General features: G+C 53.3%; 1 protein-coding gene across 2 annotated transcripts; it reads left to right on the top strand.

Annotated features, from left to right (window-relative positions):
* The first annotated feature begins 3,122 nt into the window (after positions 1-3,122).
* RABEP2 (rabaptin, RAB GTPase binding effector protein 2) lies at positions 3,123-15,909 on the top strand. 2 transcript variants are annotated; one of them, XM_055409761.2, is made up of 14 exons: positions 3,126-3,770; positions 4,271-4,480; positions 6,793-6,950; positions 9,634-9,744; positions 9,832-10,179; positions 11,293-11,388; positions 11,473-11,571; positions 12,645-12,800; positions 14,178-14,355; positions 14,502-14,513; positions 14,606-14,661; positions 14,758-14,811; positions 14,895-15,011; positions 15,447-15,909. In XM_055409761.2, the coding sequence occupies exons 1-14, from the start codon at positions 3,710-3,712 to the stop codon at positions 15,546-15,548; spliced, it is 1,758 nt and encodes a 585-aa protein (XP_055265736.2). In that variant the 5' UTR covers positions 3,126-3,709; the 3' UTR covers positions 15,549-15,909. The 2 variants fall into 2 exon arrangements, 1 of the variants encoding a protein (XP_055265736.2); XR_008683714.2 differs by lacking the exon at positions 15,447-15,909 and having other exon boundaries at positions 3,123-3,770; positions 14,619-14,661; positions 14,895-14,936.
* The last annotated feature ends 76 nt before the right edge of the window (positions 15,910-15,985 follow it).

Raw genomic sequence — 15,985 nt, 5'->3', positions numbered from 1 at the left:
TCCTGGATCAACACTCGGCTCTGCGCTCCACTGGCTCCTTTCCATCACTCAAGTCTCTGTTCAAACATTACTTCCTCCCAGAGACCTTCCCTGACACCCCAGGTACTTTTGTTTTTTAATTATTTATATGGCTGAGCTGGATTTTAGATGCTCCTTGTGGGATCTTTTGTTTCAGCATGCCTACTCTTAGTTGCAGCATGTGGGATCTATTAACAGTTTCCTGTCCAGGGATCGAACCCAAGGCCCCTGCATTGGGAGCACGGGATCTTAGCCACTAGACCACCAGAGAAGTCCCACCCCCAGGACTTTTAATTTCACACCTCTGTTTTATTTCCTTCCCAGCATTTACCCCAGTCCCAAAGTCTACTTGTTTATTTTTCAAGTCTTCTCATTGGCCTCCTGCCCTAGATTATTCGCTTTGCTACAACAAGGGTCTTTACTTCACTGACATCCAGAAGGTGCTCATTAAGTGTTGGCTGTATAAAGGAAGGAAGTTAGTTATGGTCACCAAATGGGAAAGGGAGGGGGGTTATACACTAGGAGTATGGGATTAACAGGTACAGGCTGCTATACAAAAAATAGATAAGAAACAAGGATTTACAGTATAACTCAGGAAATTCTATTCAAAATCTTGTAATAACCTATACTGGAAAATAATCTGAAAAAAAAGTATATAATTGAATCACTTTGCCATACACCTGAAACTAACACAATATTGTAAATCAATTATAAAAATTTTAAAAATAAAAAGGAAAGAAAGTTAGGAAGAGCGACGGAAAACTTTTCTCTTTCCCCCATGTACGAAGTCACCAAAGTTAGTCCATTTTTGATCCTTAATAATTCTAGTGTCAGTTTCCCCCTATTTTGGACTCTTCTCAACCAGAATAATTTCAACAGCTTTGTTTATTTATTTGGGTGCATCGGGTCTTAATTGCAGCACATGGGATCTAGTCTCCTGACCAGGACTTGAATCCCAGCTCCCAGAGTCTTAGCCACTGGACCACCAGGAAAATCCCTCAACAGCTTCTCCTTTGGGTTCTCTGTCCTCTGCCTTTTAATTCCCATCCACATTGCTCACAGAGAGATTTTCCTTGGGATCAGGCGTGTGCTTCTCCTGCTCAACAGCCTTCAATGACTCCCAGGGTCTCAGGTTAAAATCCAAACCTGATAGTTGACTTACTTACAGGCATCATTTCATGCCCTTATTTCATGCCTTTCCCAAGAAACCCTGCCGCATATACAGGGAGTCTGGACTTTATTCTGAGGGCAAGAGGCTCTTGGGGATTTGTAAGCTAGGAGTTGACCTGGTCAGATTTATATTTTCTAAAACTCTCCTTGCCACAGTGGCAGAGGACAGGGTTGGAGAGAGTCCAGAGAGATCAGAAAAGGAAGTGTTCATTCATTCACCAAATATTTACTACTTTAATAGTCAGAGTTACAGTTTATTTATTATTATTATTTTGGCTATGCTGACTTTCTCTAGTTGTGGATCTCAGACTTCTCAATGCAGTCGCTTCTCTTGTTTCAGAGCATGGACCCTAGGGTGAGCAGGCTTCAGTAGTTGCACCACCTGGGCTTCAGCAATTGTGGCATACGGGCTTAGTTGTGCCATAGCATGTGGAATCTTCCCAGACTAGGAATGGAATCCATGTCTCCTGAAAGGCAAGGCGTCTTCTTAACCACTAGACCACCAGGGAAGTCCTGTTTACTACTGTTTATTTACCGGACACTGTGCTAGGTGCTGGGAAAATAACAGGGGACAAGAAAGACAAAATTCCTAATTTAATGGAGCTCTGATTCAAGTCCTGGGGCCACAGAAGGCTAAAGGGGGCCAGGTAATAAAGTGAACCAATAAACAATTGGTTTGTTTATTATTAACCAATAAACACATGGTGAGACATCTCTAACGTGATCTAATGGTGGACAGGTTATTGAGCTGGTGACCTAAGACAGCGTGATCAGGGAAGGCTTCACTGAAGAGGTGACTTTTTAAAAAATTATTTATTTTTACTTTTGATTGTATTGAGTCTTTGTTGCCATGTGCAAGCTTTCTCTAGTCGTGAAGAGTGAGGGCTACTCTCTAGTTGCAGTGTGTGGGCTTCTCATTAAGGTGGCTTCTGTTGTGGAGCACAGGCTCTAGGCAGTTGGGCTTCAGTAGCTGCAGCATCTGGACTCAGTAGTTGTGGCTCATGGGCATTGTTGCTCTGCTCTGTGGTATCCTCCAGGACCAGGAATCAAACCTGTGTCCCCTGCATTGGCAGACAGACTCTTATCCACCTCACCAACGGTGAGGTCCAAGGAGGTGACTTCTGAGCCAAAACCTGGGGTGGAGAAAAGCTTGGTGTGTTCAAGTAAGGTCATGTTTAGTCTCCAAAAAAACTGTCATACCCTTCCACAAAGCGGCTATACCATTTTACGTTCTCATCAGGAGTACTTGAGAAACTCAGTTTCTCCATCTATTCACCAGCATTTGGTATTATTACTCTTTTTAAATTTTAGCCGTCCTGGTAGGTGTGCAAATAGGACATTTGAACTTGTCTAATAGCTAATGAGAATCCTTTTTCTTCTAATAGTATCCTTTTTCATGCTCAATTTCCCATCTACATCAGTGAAACTCGTGTCCTTTGCCCATTTTCAAATTGGATTGAACCAAATTTTAAGCGGCGATGAGATATGATCTGTTTTACAAAGATCACTCTAACTGCTTTGAGAATTAACTAAGGGGCCCAAACGGTGACACAGGCGGAGCAGGAGGCAGTGTGGAAGTTCAGGAGACAGATGATGGGGATTGGGGCTGGGTGTCAGCGCTGAAGATGCAGAAATAGGGACCCATCCTTTGGAGGTAGTGCTTGCAAGAATTGCAGGCTCCTGGAATGTTACTTTACAGAAGGAGAAGCGGGTTTGGGAGAAGGGGAATCATGACTCTAGACTTAAGTCTGAGTTGCCTTTCACTGACTAGGGGAGATCTCAGGTCGGCTGTTGGAGGGAGAGGTCACAGATAATGAGGGCTTGACCTAGGGCAGTGGCCGACAGAGGAAAGGAGGGATTTGAGCGGCACTGGGAGGGGAAGATTAGCAGGAAGCAGTGACTGGCTGAATATCAGACTGGGGCTGGGACATGGAAGTGTCTGACTTCCACGACTGACGACGCGGGGGCCCAGGCGCCCAGAAAAGTGAAGTCGACCCAGCAGCCCTGTTCCGAGGGACGCTCCACAAAAGCGGAGGTGCAGGGAGGCTCGACCACAGTTCGCTGTAACCTGAGCCAAGCTCCGGCGGAAGGGCGGCCAGGGACCGATCAAAGGGGCCAGCTCCGGGGACTGGGCGAGACCGCGAGAGCTTTGTCCTCCTTAGGCTGAAGCCGGCGGGCGTCCCGGAGGGCGTGTAATTTGAGCAGAGCTTCCAAGGTCACGCGGAGACGCGCGAGGCCTTTGATGAAAGAGCTACTTTGGGGTTTGAAGTGTAGGCGTCCTTGTGGAACATTGCAACTCAAGAAAGAAGGCGGGGAGCGGCGGGACCCGGGGCCGCGGCCGGGCGTCCACTCGGCAATCTTCGGCTGAGGCTCGGCCACCGCCCCCTCTAACTCCGGCCTCAGCCTCGAGCTCAGGGCCGATCCGGAAACAGCCGAGCGGATCCGGAAACAGCCGAGAAGACCCGGAAGCGGTGAGCGCCGTCACCAGGGAGTGCGGGAACCCGCCGTTTGCGCGGAGGCAATGGCGGCAGCTGCGCCGGCGGCCGCGGGCGAGGATGGCCGGCGGCGGCTGCCGGGGGCTGGTACGTGAGGGCTCGTCCGTGCACGCGAGGGGCGGTGAGGCCGGAGGCGGGGCCGAGTTCGGCGTCGCTGGATGGGGGGGAGTGGGGGGAGCCTGGAGAAAGGGGCGGGACCACGCCGCAGGGAAAAAAAGGTGGAGGGGGCGTGGTCTAGCGATGCAAGGTGGAGGGCCAGTGGCAGGTTAGAGGTGGGGCCCAGTGTGGGAGGGGCGGGGCGGGGCCAGGTGGGCAAGGGGCGTGGCCACTGGAAGGGAGGGGGCGTGTCAGAGAAAAGGGGATTGGGTGAACCGAGGGAGGAAGAGGCGGGGCTCTAGGCAACACGAGGCAGAGCTAGGCGAGAAGGAGGCGGGGAAGGGGCGGGGCCAGGTGGGCAGGGCGGGGTTAGGTAAAGGTGCTGGGACTTGGGCTGTAGTACTGAGTTGCAGAACTTGAGGATTTGATACCTTGGGAATATTGGGAATCTGAGAGTGATGAGAAAAGAGGCTGATCCCTGTCCTCCACAGCGCTGGACATCCAGCCCCAGGAGGGGGCTAAAGTTGAGGCTGAGTCCGGGGAGCTCGAGCGGCTTCGGGCTGAGCTAGCAGGAGCCCTGGCAGAAATGGAAACCATGAAGGCTGTGGCCGAGGTGAGCGAGAGCACGAAGGCCGAGGCTGTGGCGGCGGTGCAGCGGCAATGCCAAGAGGAGGTGGCCTCGCTGCAAGCCATCCTGAAAGGTGAGGCAGGTGGTCCGCCCAGACTCCCTCGGCCCCATAAGGGGGGGTGCATGACAAGAAAGGGGTCATGACCTACACCCATGGGGTAGTTTATTAGCAGGACTGCCTAGGACAGGCAGGCTCGGGACTCAGAGGAAGAAGCAGAAGAAGTGTGCTTTTTTAATTTGCATAGAACCCCAGCCTGGGCTCCAGCGGCGGCTCTGTCAGTTCCAGCTAAGTTTAGCTCAGAAGGCTACCTCTTCCCTGGCCTCATGTCATTTCTTGTCCCTCACTAATGACTGATCAACCCTGAAAGTGAGCAGTTTCTCAGTTCCCTGAGAACTCATTTGAGTCTCTGGCCTTCATACTCAGCCCTGGGCCTCATCTCTGTAAATCTCATTATCTGATCTCCTTGCTTCCCCAAGCACCCCTACCTCCTCGCACAACCTCCGCCTTCCCCTACACGCACCAACTTCCCTCTTCCCTCACGTCCTCTGTACTTGGGATACATCAACTCCCCTTGTCCCAGATCACCCAGCATCTTTTCCTCTTTTCCTGCTTCTCCCCTAGTCAGAGGCCAGATTCTCTGAAATAGCTTCCAGTCACGTCCCACCCCTCTGCTTCCATGGCCACTGCTGTAGCGAAGCTCTCTGTCTGCTCCCGCATATTGTTGCCCCAGCCTTCTTAAAAGTCTCCCTCCATAGTCTGGTCTTGACCTTGGCTTCCAGATTAAATTTCTTACAATTCCCATCCCACCATGTCGTTTCCCTTTCTTTTCTTTTTTTTTTGGCCATTTCCCTTTTTAATGACCACTCCTGGCTCCAGACTTCTCTGGGCTCATATTTCTCTCATTTCAGGCATCTGTGTCCCATCTGGACAACTTGGTTGTCTCCTTGTATGACTTACCTTGTGATCTACTTGATATTTGTTCTTCAAATAGATCCACTTTAAAACTTACATACATCTATTTTAAAGGGAACTTCCTATCCGTATAAGAAACTGTCCTAAATAATAATGATAACCAACATTTATTGAGTGCCGGGCTTCACTGATGGCTCAGATGGTTGAGAGTCTGCCTGCAATGCAGGAGACCTGGGTTTGATTCCTGGGTTGTAAAGGTCCCCTGGAGGAGGGGATAGCAGTCCACTCCAATATTCTTGCCTGGAGAAATCCATGGACCGAGAACCCTGATGGGGTTTGCATAGAGTCGGCCACAACAGAGTGACTGACATTTTCACTGAACTAAATACTTGATGAGTATTTAATCTTCATCAGAATTTCTATGAGGTAGGAACTGTTATCCATCTCCGTTTTACAGAGAAAACTCTGAGGCTCAGAGAAGTTAGATAACTTGCCTAAGGTTATACAGCTGGAATGGAGAAGATTTGAACCCTGGCAGTCTGACAACAGACCCTTTACTTCTGATGTTAGTACGTGTTAAAATAAATAACTATGAAAATGAAAAATGACCATGTTCCACTCAACATCACCTTTAACTCCCACTGACCTGTTAAGATGAATTCTAAATCCTGGCATGGCATTCTGCATCTTCACTGCTGTTTTTCCAGTGTGTCCATTATGCCCCAGCCACACCATCCACTTTCCCACCCATGAGCCTTTGCGCCCGTTACTTAATTAATGTGTCCTTTCTGTCTTTCACCGCTTGCTGGTGTCTCTCCTGGCCAGGCAGGCAGAGCGAGGGTCTCCTTCTTCTGGGACCCCAAGCCCAGGAGTGGTCCTCTCACAAGCTCTAATCAGACTGCTTTGTAACTTTCCACGGCTATCTTTCTCATTGGATTGTGGGCTCCTGGTTTGTGTTTGATTGATTTCTCTATTTCCAGAGGCAGTTCAGAGTCTGGTCCAGAACGAATATTTATGACTATTATTAGATATTGCTTGTTATTCTTTTGTATTAATAGCAACAGATAGCCTATCTTTAACATTTATTATGCACCAGGAAGAGGATTAAAGCCCTTCCTGATATCATGTCATTTGATCCTATAACAAGCCAGCAGGGTTATCATTAGCTGAGGACATTATGCAGAGAGGCAAATTGCCCAGGACCTTGCTGTGCTGTGCTCAGTCGCTGTCATAGCCAACTCTTTGCGACCCCATGGACTATAGCCTGCCAGGCTCCTCTGTCCATGGGGATTTTTCAGGCACGAATACTGGAGTAGGTTGCCGTCTCCTCAGTCCCACCACAAAGCTTCCTGTCATCACCGCTATGGTAAATTGCCTTGCAGAGAGCGGCGGTGATGGAGAGCTCCCTGTTCGCCCCCAGGTAGGGCTGACGCACTGACCCTCCCTCTCCTTCGCCCTTCCTGCCCTGCCAGACTCCATCAGCAGCTATGAAGCCCAGATCACGTCTCTGAAGCAGGAGCGGCAGCAGCAGCAGCAGGACTGTGAAGAGAAGGAGCGGGAGCTGGGGCGCCTGAAGCAGCTGCTATCTCGGGCTCACCCCCTGGACTCCTTGGAGAAGCAGATGGAAAAGGTTGGGGTTGGGATAGTCTACCTGCCCCCTCCCTGGGGACTTGAGAAGATGTTGAGGCAGCCAAAGGTGACCTTGGGGCACAGCGTTTGTTGATGTCCCGCTGCCGCATCACTGGGAGCAGGGCGCCCAGCAATAATTCGATGTACTAACCGTGTACTCAGCATGGGAAAATTGGGACTCCTTTAGTGGTCCAGTGGTTAAGACTCCTTGCTTTCATTGCAGGGACCACAGATTCATTCCCTGCATGGGGAACTAAGATCCAGCATGCTCTGTGGCATGACTCAGAAAAATTAAGAAAAGTCATGGGTGGGGGGCGGCTAACATTTAAGGACACCTCTTCATGGGGTCACGGAGAGTCGGACACGACTGAGTGACTGAACTGAACTGAACTTACGCACTTAGGTAATGTGGACAGACTCAGTCTCCCCAGTCTTTCCCCTGAAAGACAGCTCCATTAGATCCATTTAACAGATGAGTAAGGTGAGGCTCAAAGAAGTTTAGTCATTCTCGCCAGGTTATGTGCATAAAAAGGAGCAGATCTGGGACTTTCCTGGTGGTCCAGAGGTTAAGAATCCTCCTCCTGCCAATGCAGGGGTCACAGGTTTGGTCCCTGGTCCTAGAAGATTCCATATGCTGCAGAGCAGCTAAGCTACTGAAACAGCTAAGCTACTGAAACCCAAGAGCCCTAGAGCCCATGCTCTGCAATGAGAGAACCCACCACAATGTGAAGCCCATGCGCCACAGCTAGAGAGTAGCCCCTGCTTGCTGCAACTGGAGAAAACTCACGCACAGCAAGGAAGACACAGCACAGTCAAAAAAAAAAAGGAGCAGATCTGGAATTTTAAAATCTAGGCAGCCTAGCTCTAAAGCTTTATTCTTAATCTCTATGGTATACCATCACTTTTATTCCTGCTGTAAGAAACAATCATAGGAAATACATATTACCAAACTCTTCACCTTTCAGGGCAAGTTCACATCTTCCCTCATTTGAGCCTCACAGCTGCCCTGTGAGGTAGGTACTTAGCTCACATTGTACATGAGGAATGTGAGGCTCACCTTATGCGTGAGGCTTGGGGAGATGGAGTAAATCTCCTGGTGAGAAGGACAAAGATCTAAACAGGAGCCCAAGAAAGGAAGGCTCCCAGCCCACAATTTGCCTGCAGAGCCTGCTGCTATGCGTGCATTCTGAGTGTTCCTCAGGGAGTGGCTGCGCAGGGTTTTGAAGGAGAAGGCTCTGCTGAATTAAATCAGCCAGGTACGGTGGACAGAAGCACAGGCCCAGATTCAGGAAGTTCTGATCCTGGCCCTGCATCCAGCCACCATTCAGCCACTGTGTGGGCATCTGCAGAGCGTGTGCATCAGATGGGATCGGAGGTGTTTTGTTTGGGTCACACAGGCTCACCCTACCTGTTGACAGTGTTCACATTAGAGATTTGGAGGGTTACACTGAACTTGTCTGAGATGGGTTTTTGAATTACTCAAGAGGCAGAAATTGTATGAATTGGAAGAGGATGGATGACTGGCCAATTCCTGCCTTGGACAGCTAGGTGGATAGCAGGGTCACTGTTGTTGACCTGGTTCTAATGAGAGGAGAAATGGCAGTGTGAGTTGGTTTAGATTGGCTGTACAAGGACAGAAGAGCCTGTCCAACACCCAAGTTGAGGCGTCCAGAGGCTGTTGACTGTGCAAGTTCAACAGAATCCCAAACCTGAAAAGAGAGCAAAAAAGAAGCGGCCAGCAATATGGTGGTGATGGGTGTGTAGGAAGACATAACAGGTAGGACAGTTTGAAAACCTAAATCAACAGTGGCTAAATAAGGTAGAAATTTATTTTTCTTGGGCTTTCCTGATAGCTCAGTTGGTAAAGAATCCACCTACAGTGCAGAGACCCCGGTTCGATTTCTATGTCCGGAAGATCTGTTGGAGAAGGGATAGGCTACCCACTCTAGTATTCTCGCCTGGAGAATTCCATGAACTATTTAGTCAATGGAGTCGCAAAGAGTCAGACACGACTTTCACTTTTCACTTTTATTTTTATTAGAGTTCAGAAGTAGACATTTTAGGACTGATGTGGCAGCTCAACAAGTCGTTAGGAACCCAGGCTCCTCCTGTGTTGCTGTTTTGCCATAGGTAGCGTACTGCCTCATGGTCCAGGATGACTGCTTGAGCACCAGCCATCATGTCTGCATTCTAGCCAGCCAGAAGGAGGAGGAGGAGGAGAAAAGAAAATACACCCTTTCACCCTGAGGGGCTGACCTGGAAGTTACACCCAGCACGTCTGCCTACATCTCATTAGCTGAAACTTAGTCATATGAACATGCTTAGTTACAGGGAAGCTGAGAAATGTAGATGGTATTCTAGGATTCAGGTCACGAGCCCAGCTAAAAATGTGAGGCTCTATGATTAAAAAAAGGGACACTTGATATTGGGGGAGAAAAGTATGTCACTCTACAAGAGGGCAACAGGAAGGCGGCTGTGACTTTAGCCACCTACCATGTGACCTTGGGTAAGCCTTGTAAGCGCTCCGAGCCTCTCTGGTTCTCTCTCTAAAACGGGGGTGATAGCACGTACCTGGGAGGATTAGAAGAGCTGATGTGCTTGGAGGGAAAGCTCTGAACAGGCCTGAGGCTCCTGCAGTCGGGAGGACTTCCTGTCACTGCCCAACGCCCCTTCCCCTTCCCCAGGCCCACGAGGACTCGGAGAAGCTGCGGGAGATCGTGCTGCCCATGGAGCAGGAGATCGAGGAGCTGAAGGCGAAACTGCTGAGGGCGGAGGAGCTGATCCAAGAGATCCAGGTGAGGGAGTGGCCAGGGGGCGCTGAGGGAGGCAGGGGCGCTGCGGGACCCCGGCCCCTCAGCCTCTTCCCTGCCCCTTCTCCCTAGAGACGGCCCCGGCATCCCCCTTCGCTGCATGGCTCCACGGAGTTGCTTCTTTCCCGGGACCCATCTCCCCCGCTGGAGCCTCTTGAGGAGCTGAGTGAGGACGGGGGCCCAGCGGCCGAGGCCTTCGCCCACAACTGTGACGACAGCGCCTCCATCTCCTCCTTCTCCCTCGGCGGGGGGGTCAGTGGCAGCGCCTCCCTGCCCCGCAGCCGCCAGGGCTTGAGCCCCGAGCAGGAGGAGACAGCCTCTCTGGTGTCCACTGGCACCCTGGTCCCCGAAGGCATCTACCTGCCCCCTCCTGGTTACCAGCTGGTCGCAGACAACCAGTGGGAGCAGCTGCAGTTGGAGGTGAGTGGAGAGGGCAGGGTGGGCTGCCAACACGCACGCATCCATCCATCCATCTCTCTCTTCAAGTCCTTACTGAGCTGGAGCCGGGCATCCTGCAGTGAAGAAGAAAACTCCTACCCTCTTGGAGCTTCCTCTAGTGAGGGAGCCGGGCCCAGACACGCACATGGGCCCAAGAGGAAGACAGCGTCACAGGGTGAGACTCCCACCACAAAACTCAACAGGGTTGTGGAGGGACTTCCGTGGCAGTCCAGTGGTTAAGATACCACCTTCCAATGTAGAGGCCACAGGTTCGATCCCTGGTCAGGGAGCTAAGATTCCGCATGCCTTGGGGCTAAAAACCCAGAAACACGGAAACAACAGAAGTAACATTGTACAAATTCAGTAAAGACTTTAAAAATGATCAACATACCAAAAAAAAATCTTAAAAAAAATTAGGATTATGAGGTAGAGACTGGCAGGGCAGGAGATCTCCCTAGCTGGCAAGAGAGGTGCTTTCTGAAGATCAGAGACCAAAGGAACTGCAGGTTCCAAGGCCCAGAGGATGGACATACCGTGGTATGTCTGAGGAGCTGGAAGTCTGCCAAGGAGAGGAAGAGAGATGAGGTCAGAAAGGCAGGCAGGGGCCACAGGAGGTCGGCCTCGGCTTCAGGGCCAGCCATGAACTTTGCATTTCAGACCAGGAGCTGTGGGAAGCCTCTGTGGGGTTTATGGCAGGGAGAGAGGCCTGCTCTGGTTTGGGCTCATCATGGGTCACTGGGGTCTCTGGGTGAGAATGGATTATAATCGGGGGAAGGGGCAATGGGAGAAGCAAGGTGGCTGGTTGGAAGAGTGAGGCTTGATGTAGTTTAGAGGAAGGTGGTGACTGGGACCAGGAGGTGGCAGCTGAGATGGAGACAAGGGAGTGGATTTGGAATTCATTCTGGAGGCTGCCGGGCAGGGCCTGCTGCTGGTCTGGACCCGAGTAGCGGAGGACAGAGAAGACTCAATTTCAGCTGGAACGACTGGGCGGATGCTGGCGCTGCCCAGCGAGGTGCAGGAGGCAAGGCGTGAGAGGCCTGGAGAAGGGGGAGGCCTCCCCTTGGCCATTGAGGCTGAGGCCAGGGTCTATGGCAGGGGCGGCAGCTGCAGAAGGACCTGGAGAGCGTCAGCCGGGAGCGGGACGAGCTGCAGGAGGGCCTGAGACGCAGCAATGAGGACTGCGCCAAGCAGGTGGGTTCAGCTCCAGGCCCGCGGGGCCTCCACTCCTGGGCTCCTTCTGGCCCTGCCTCACCCTCGCCCCCCCTCCACCCGCAGATGCAAGTCCTCCTGGCTCAGGTCCAGAACTCAGAGCAGCTGCTGCGGACCCTGCAGGGAACCGTGAGCCAGGCGCAGGAGCGCGTTCAGCTGCAGATGGTGAGGGCTGGGGGGCCAGCGGGGCCAGGAGAGGAGTGGGAGGGGAATTGGTTGAGGCCCACGTGGAAGGTCGAGACACCTGTCCTACTGCCCTCCCCCACCCCGATCTGCTCTGGCTTCCCCCTGGAGTTGGTACCAGGCAGATAAGAGGGCTTCCAGGGCACCCAGTACCGCATTTAGACAGAGCCCACCACACACTCAACTCAGTGATCTTTAAGCTAATCCCACAAGCCCAGGGCCTCAGCCTTGATGCGTTGAAATTGAGATAATGGGTCCTAGCTTGCAGAGTCATGAGGATGAAAAGCAGAGATTGCAAAATCGGATGCTTCTCAACTCTGCTGACTGTGGCACGTGGGAATTCAGACTTCATGCTGCCTGGTTTTCTCATCTGTCAAGAGAAGCCAGATCCGGATATTTGTGTGTAGTCTCCCAGGTTTTAAAGTTGTTGAGTCGCTCAGTCGTGTCCAACTCTTTGCAACCCCTTGGACTGCAGCACACCAGGCCTCCCTGTCCTTCATTGTCTCCTGGAGTTTGCTCAAACTCATATCCATCGAGTCGGTGATGCCATCCAACCATCTCATCCTCCGTCATCCCCTTCTCCTCCTGCCTTCCATCTTTCACAGCATCAGGGTTTTTTCTAATGAGTCAGCTCTTTGCACCAGGTGGCCAAAGTATTGGAGCTTCAGCTTCATCATCAGTTCTTCCAATGAATATCCAGGGACCATATAAAACAACCAGTGTGGCCTATGGCTGCCACTGTGTGACCTCGAAATCATCAAGGAGGCTGTAGAAAGAGCTTGAGGGTCTTCCCAGTGGTTAGGACTCCATGCTTCTCCTGCAGGGGGCCTGGTTCCATCCATGCTTGGGGAACTAAGATCCCTCAAGCAAACAAGGAAAAAAACAGAGCTTGGGAGCCAAAGATGCTTATTGAAGGGTGTTTCTTCCTTTCTCAGCTGAGAAGGAGGGCGTGGGCTTCCTGGTTCTCCTTCCAGTGTCTGGGAGGAGGGCTCAGGGTTTGGCCTCACAGGAGATGCTGGTCCCCTCATCGCCTTGTCCTAACTCTCCACGCCCAGGCGGAGCTGGCCACCTCCCACAAGTGCCTGAGCCATGAGGTAAAGCGCCTGACAGAGGAGAACCAAGGGCTCCGCGCTGAGCAGCCACCGTCCTCAGCCCCTCGGGGCCTGGAGCAGGATGAGGGCCGGGAGGAGTCGCTGCCCAGCTCGCTGCCGGTAAGGGGGATGTGGACTCTTCCTCTCCACGCACAGCGAAGCACTGGCCTGGGGCCACGGGACTCAGGGACAGACCCAGGCTGCTATATCAGCTGCATCACCGTGGTCAACTCAGGCGGCTTGCTAAGACTCAGTTTCCTTCTCTGCAAAATGGGGCCACAACCCCTCCCAGCCGTGGCACAGAGAGAAAATGAGTTAACAGAGCGTTTGACATGAAGAGGGGCTTCGCTGGTGGCTCAGAAGGTAAAGAATCTGCCCGTAAGGCAGGCAGGCTACAGTCCATGGCATCGCAAAGGGCCGGACACGACTGAGCGACTAACACTTTCACTTTGACACAAAGGAAGCAGTCATTTGGCTTATTTTTACTTTATCAATTCTTTTGGCCACTCAGAACATACCTGTCTGCTAAGTCACTTCAGTCACGTCTAGCTCTTTAGGACCCTATGGGCTGTAACTCAGTAGGCCCCTCTGTCCATAGGATTCTCCAGGCAAGAATGCTGGAGTGGGTTGCCATGCTCTCCTCCAAGGGATCTTCCCATCTCAGGGATCAAACCGATGTCTCTTAGGTCTCCTGTGCTGGCAGGAGAGTTCTTTAAGACTAGTGCCACCTGGGAAGCTCACCACATAGCATACGGGATCTTAATTCCCCACCCAGAGATTGAACCTCCACCTCCTGCGGTGGAAGCACCACTTCTGAAGCCCTGGACCACCAGGGAAGTCCCTGACTTATTTTTAAGTGACAGGAGATCCACAAAATTGAATTCATCAGAATCTTTGGTTTGTTGAAAGCTATCATCATTGATCTGTGCATGGCCTCCGTCCATCAATTGAGTTTATTAAGAATATGAAGATCAAAAAAAAAAAAGAATATGAAGATCACCTGGAACCTTTGCCCACCCTGAGAACTGTGACTGACATCTCCTTACGTGCAACCCCGCCCCACATTCCTTGGCTCTGCTTCTGACGTCCCCAGCTTTATCATCCCTTTGCCCTTCTTTGGTGTCATCTTTATTATTGGGTTGGCCTAAAGGGTCGTTCCAGTTTTTCCATAACAGCGCCCAGAAAAAACCCGAATGAATGTTTTGGCCAACCCAACACATACACATATCTGCCTAAACTGTGGAGTGTTCATAACTTTAGTTGTTTTTGAGCATTACAAGAGCTCCAAATCTTGCTCTGGGTAATCTGGAACTTGCACTCAACTCCACTCCCGAGGGTCCTCCTCCTTGGGCTTGTGCTGCAGGAAGCAGCCATCCAAAGGTGTGTGTGTCCACGCTCCTCACCATCCCCCTTGAGTCCCTGGCCCCCAGGGCCTCTGCCCTTCCTTCCCCCCCCACACACCACCCTGCAACCAGCCAGTGACTTGCTTCCTCCCAGGAGCTGCAGCAGCTGGTGCGCCGCACACAGCAGGAGGCGCGGGCCCGCCAGCAGGCCCAGGAGCACGAGGCCGAGAGGCTGCGGATTGAGATCGTGACCCTGCGGGAGGCGCTGGATGAGGAGACGGCGGCGAGGGCCAGCCTGGAGGGGCAGCTGAGGGTGCAGCGGGAGGAGACAGGTGAGGGGGTGCCAGCTACCCCATCTCCCTCCCCGGGAGGCCGGCTCCCACGAGGACCCCCGACCCTGGGCTCTGGGAGGGGTGAGAGGGTGCAGGGCGAGAAGGATGAGCCTTGCTTGACCTGTCTTTCTTTCCTTCCTGCACAGAGGTGTTAGAGGGTGAGTATGGGCGGGAGCCTGTCCCCGGCAGGGCCGGGAGGGGAAGGAGCAAGGGTGTGGGCCTGACGTCTTGGCCCTGCCTGACTCCCCAGCCTCCCTGTGCAGCTTGAGGATGGAGATGGAGCGCGTCCAGGAGGAACAGAGCAAGGTTAGGCAGGACCCGGGCCAGGCCAGGGTGACGGGGGAGGCTGGCAGCGCGGACAAGACCCTCACTGGTCCCTGTTGCCCTTTATGTCTCCCTCAGGCCAAGCGGCAGGAGGTTCTCAGGCCATCACAGGGCTCGGGCCGCACAGAAGAGGTCAGGATCAGGGGTGGTTCTGAAGGGGTAACCCCGTCCAGACATCCCTTCCAAGACCCCAGCTCTATGTCCTGTGCCCCCAGGCCCAGCTCACAGACCTGCTCTCGGAGCAGCGGGCAAAGATGCTGCGGCTGCAGGCAGAGCTGGAGACCAGTGAGCAGGTGCAGCGGGATTTCGTACGACTGTCCCAGGCTCTGCAGGTATGGTGTGTCCCTTCCGCACCGGGCTGGCGTGACTTCCGGCGACTTGTCCTAGGTCTTGCAAGGACAGGGCCCCGGCTAGAGGAATCTTCTTCCTCCCCCTGGGGCTGGCACGGTCCTTTTCTCTGAGCTGTTGCTCAAGATACACTGACGATCTCGTGTGTCCGCGTTTCTCGGTCACGCGAAGCCCGTGGCCCAGGGCCTGGCTTGTGGGCATGCCGCATGCTTATCACGTCAGTCCTGCCTGCCCCTGCCCGTCCCTCCTCGGCCTGCTGTCTGAGGACCCACTTCTTCCCTTGAAGCCAGTTTCACTGTGGGTTGGGGGAGGAGGAGTCCTGAGCCCTTGCCCCTTGTTGAGGGGGAGTGGCTGGCCCGCGGGGTGGAGGCTGCATTTTCCCACCGAGGGCCCTCCGCCTTCCTTGCCGGCCCCCACAGGTGCGCCTGGAGCGGATCCGCCAGGCAGAGAGCCTAGAGCAGGTGCGCGGCATCATAGACGAGGCGCCCCTTCGGGACGTCAGGGACATCAAGGACACCTGAGGGGCCGGCGCCCGCCCACCCTGGGGGAGACCGCCCTTCTCCACTCCTGAACCGTGAGGCTGAGGCGTGGGGGGGTGGTCTCAGGATGGAGTCGTCACCCTCTCCAAGGCCGGGGATGAGGTGACGGGGCCACCGCTGCCCTGTCCCCTGCAGCGCTCCTCCCAAGGGAGGCTGGGCCTTCTGCTTCCAAAGATGACACCCAGGCGAGGGTCCCAAGCCCTCCATGAGCCAGCTCGGCCCTGTGGCTTTCTGGCTGCCATGCTGCCTCCTGGGTTCCAACCCTCCTGCGCCTGCCGCCACCCAGACTAACAGCCACACCCGTCACCTCACGTCCCCTTCCCCCAGGGACAGCTGCAAGTGGTGGCCGGGAGCCTTGGGGTGCGTCCCCAGGCCCCTCCACACCCACTCGCTGGGCCAGGTGGCTGCTTCCCGGACTG

The sequence above is a fragment of the Moschus berezovskii genome, chromosome 27, assembly GCF_049115385.1.
Source record: "Moschus berezovskii isolate FMDL1 chromosome 27, NW_MosBer_1.0, whole genome shotgun sequence".
NCBI lineage: Eukaryota > Metazoa > Chordata > Mammalia > Artiodactyla > Moschidae > Moschus > Moschus berezovskii.
The sequence above is the reverse complement of the archived record's forward strand: the minus strand, read 5'-3'. Positions and strand labels throughout refer to the sequence as shown.